The sequence below is a fragment of the Trichosurus vulpecula genome, chromosome 3 (genome assembly GCF_011100635.1).
Source record: "Trichosurus vulpecula isolate mTriVul1 chromosome 3, mTriVul1.pri, whole genome shotgun sequence".
NCBI lineage: Eukaryota > Metazoa > Chordata > Mammalia > Diprotodontia > Phalangeridae > Trichosurus > Trichosurus vulpecula.
Window position 1 is genome coordinate 7,880,519 of NC_050575.1, and position 1,424 is coordinate 7,881,942.

At 38.1% G+C, this 1,424-nt stretch overlaps 1 protein-coding gene across 1 annotated transcript; it reads left to right on the top strand.

Moving 5' to 3' along the window:
• The first annotated feature begins 316 nt into the window (after nucleotides 1–316).
• Nucleotides 317–731, top strand: LOC118843895 (40S ribosomal protein S26-like). The gene has a single exon (XM_036751681.1). It carries the CDS (start codon nucleotides 334–336, stop codon nucleotides 679–681), a length of 348 nt encoding a protein of 115 aa, XP_036607576.1. The 5' UTR covers nucleotides 317–333; the 3' UTR covers nucleotides 682–731.
• Nucleotides 732–1,424: the final 693 nt, after the last annotated feature.

The following is a 1,424-nucleotide window of genomic DNA, read 5'->3' on the forward strand; positions in this document are numbered from 1 at the left end:
CAAAAGATCAAGAATCTCAAGGGAAATAATTAAATTACATTTTGATAGAAATAAGGTTTTAACCAATATCTATCACATCTAACACAATATACTCCAAACGGACAGAAGACCAAATTACAAAAGGTTGTAGCATAAACAAAATAGTGAACAGAGAAGAGATAGCTTTCATAATTATAGATAGAAGATAAGTGGTTCACCAATCAAGGTCATAGAAAATGACATGGACAACTTTGGATAAAAACATAGAAACAAAGATAACACAAAAGAGAAAAATTTCTGAGCAAAATCAGTTTAAATTAGAAGGGAAACCTTTTTCGGTTCCTGGCTTCCAAGATGACCAAGAAGAGGAGGAACAACGGGCGCGCCAAGAAGGGCCCCGGCCACGTGCAGCCCATCCGTTGCACTAACTGCGCCCGCTGCGTGCCGAAGGAGAAGGCCATCAAGAAATTTGTAATCCGCAACATCGTGGAAGCAGCGGCCGTCAGGGACATCTCCGAGGCCAGCGTCTTCGACTCCTATGTGCTGCCCAAACTGTATGTGAAACTACATTACTGTGTGAGCTGCGCGATCCACAGCAAGGTAGTGAGGAATCGCTCCCGTGAGGCTCGGAAGGATCGGACGCCCCCGCCCCGATTCAGACCTGCAGGTGCTGCCCCCAGACCCCCTCCAAAGCCCATGTAAAAGAGCTGTCCATCAACATTCCTGAACCGATCAGATGAAAATAAAATGGTTGGTCTATCTTAAAAAAAAAAAATTAGAAGGGAAATAATTAATTGGAAAAAAATCTTTGCAGCCAATTTTTCCAATAAAGATCTGATGTTCAGGATATACAGAAAACTGTTAAGAATAAGAACATTCAAAATTAGATAAATGGTGAAAAGGTATGATAAACAGTTTTCAAACATTATAAAAATGTTCCAAATCATTATGAATCAGAAAAATAAAAATCAACTATTCTGAAGTCTGACTTGATTATTATCATATTGTTTGAAGCATCTGTGGGAGGATAGATACACTAATTCACCACTGTTGGAGCTGTGAAGTGGTCTAACAATTCTAGAAAGCAATTATAAATCGAATGCGAAAAATCACTGAACTAGGTATACATTTTGACTCAGGGATACCACTACTACACTTATTATTCCAGACTCTTATAAAAATAAAAGGAAAGGATTCATATGTACAAGAATATTTATACTACTACTTTTTGGTGGTAAAGAACTAGGAACAAAGTGGAAGCTCATCTGTTGGGAAATGGCTGAATAAATCAAGACATATCAATATATTAGAATATCACTGTATGAAGCAGAGCCAAGATGATGGATAAGAGGCAGTAAAACAGACAAACTCTCCCAACACTCCTCACCCCAAAACAAATTTAAAATAATGCTTCAAATATTGTTTTGTAGTGGTAGAAGCAACAA

What these genes read in the sequence shown, in the direction of transcription:
- LOC118843895 (XM_036751681.1), top strand. Translation starts at nt 334, where the DNA reads ATGACCAAGAAGAGGAGGAACAACGGGCGCGCCAAGAAGGGCCCCGGC.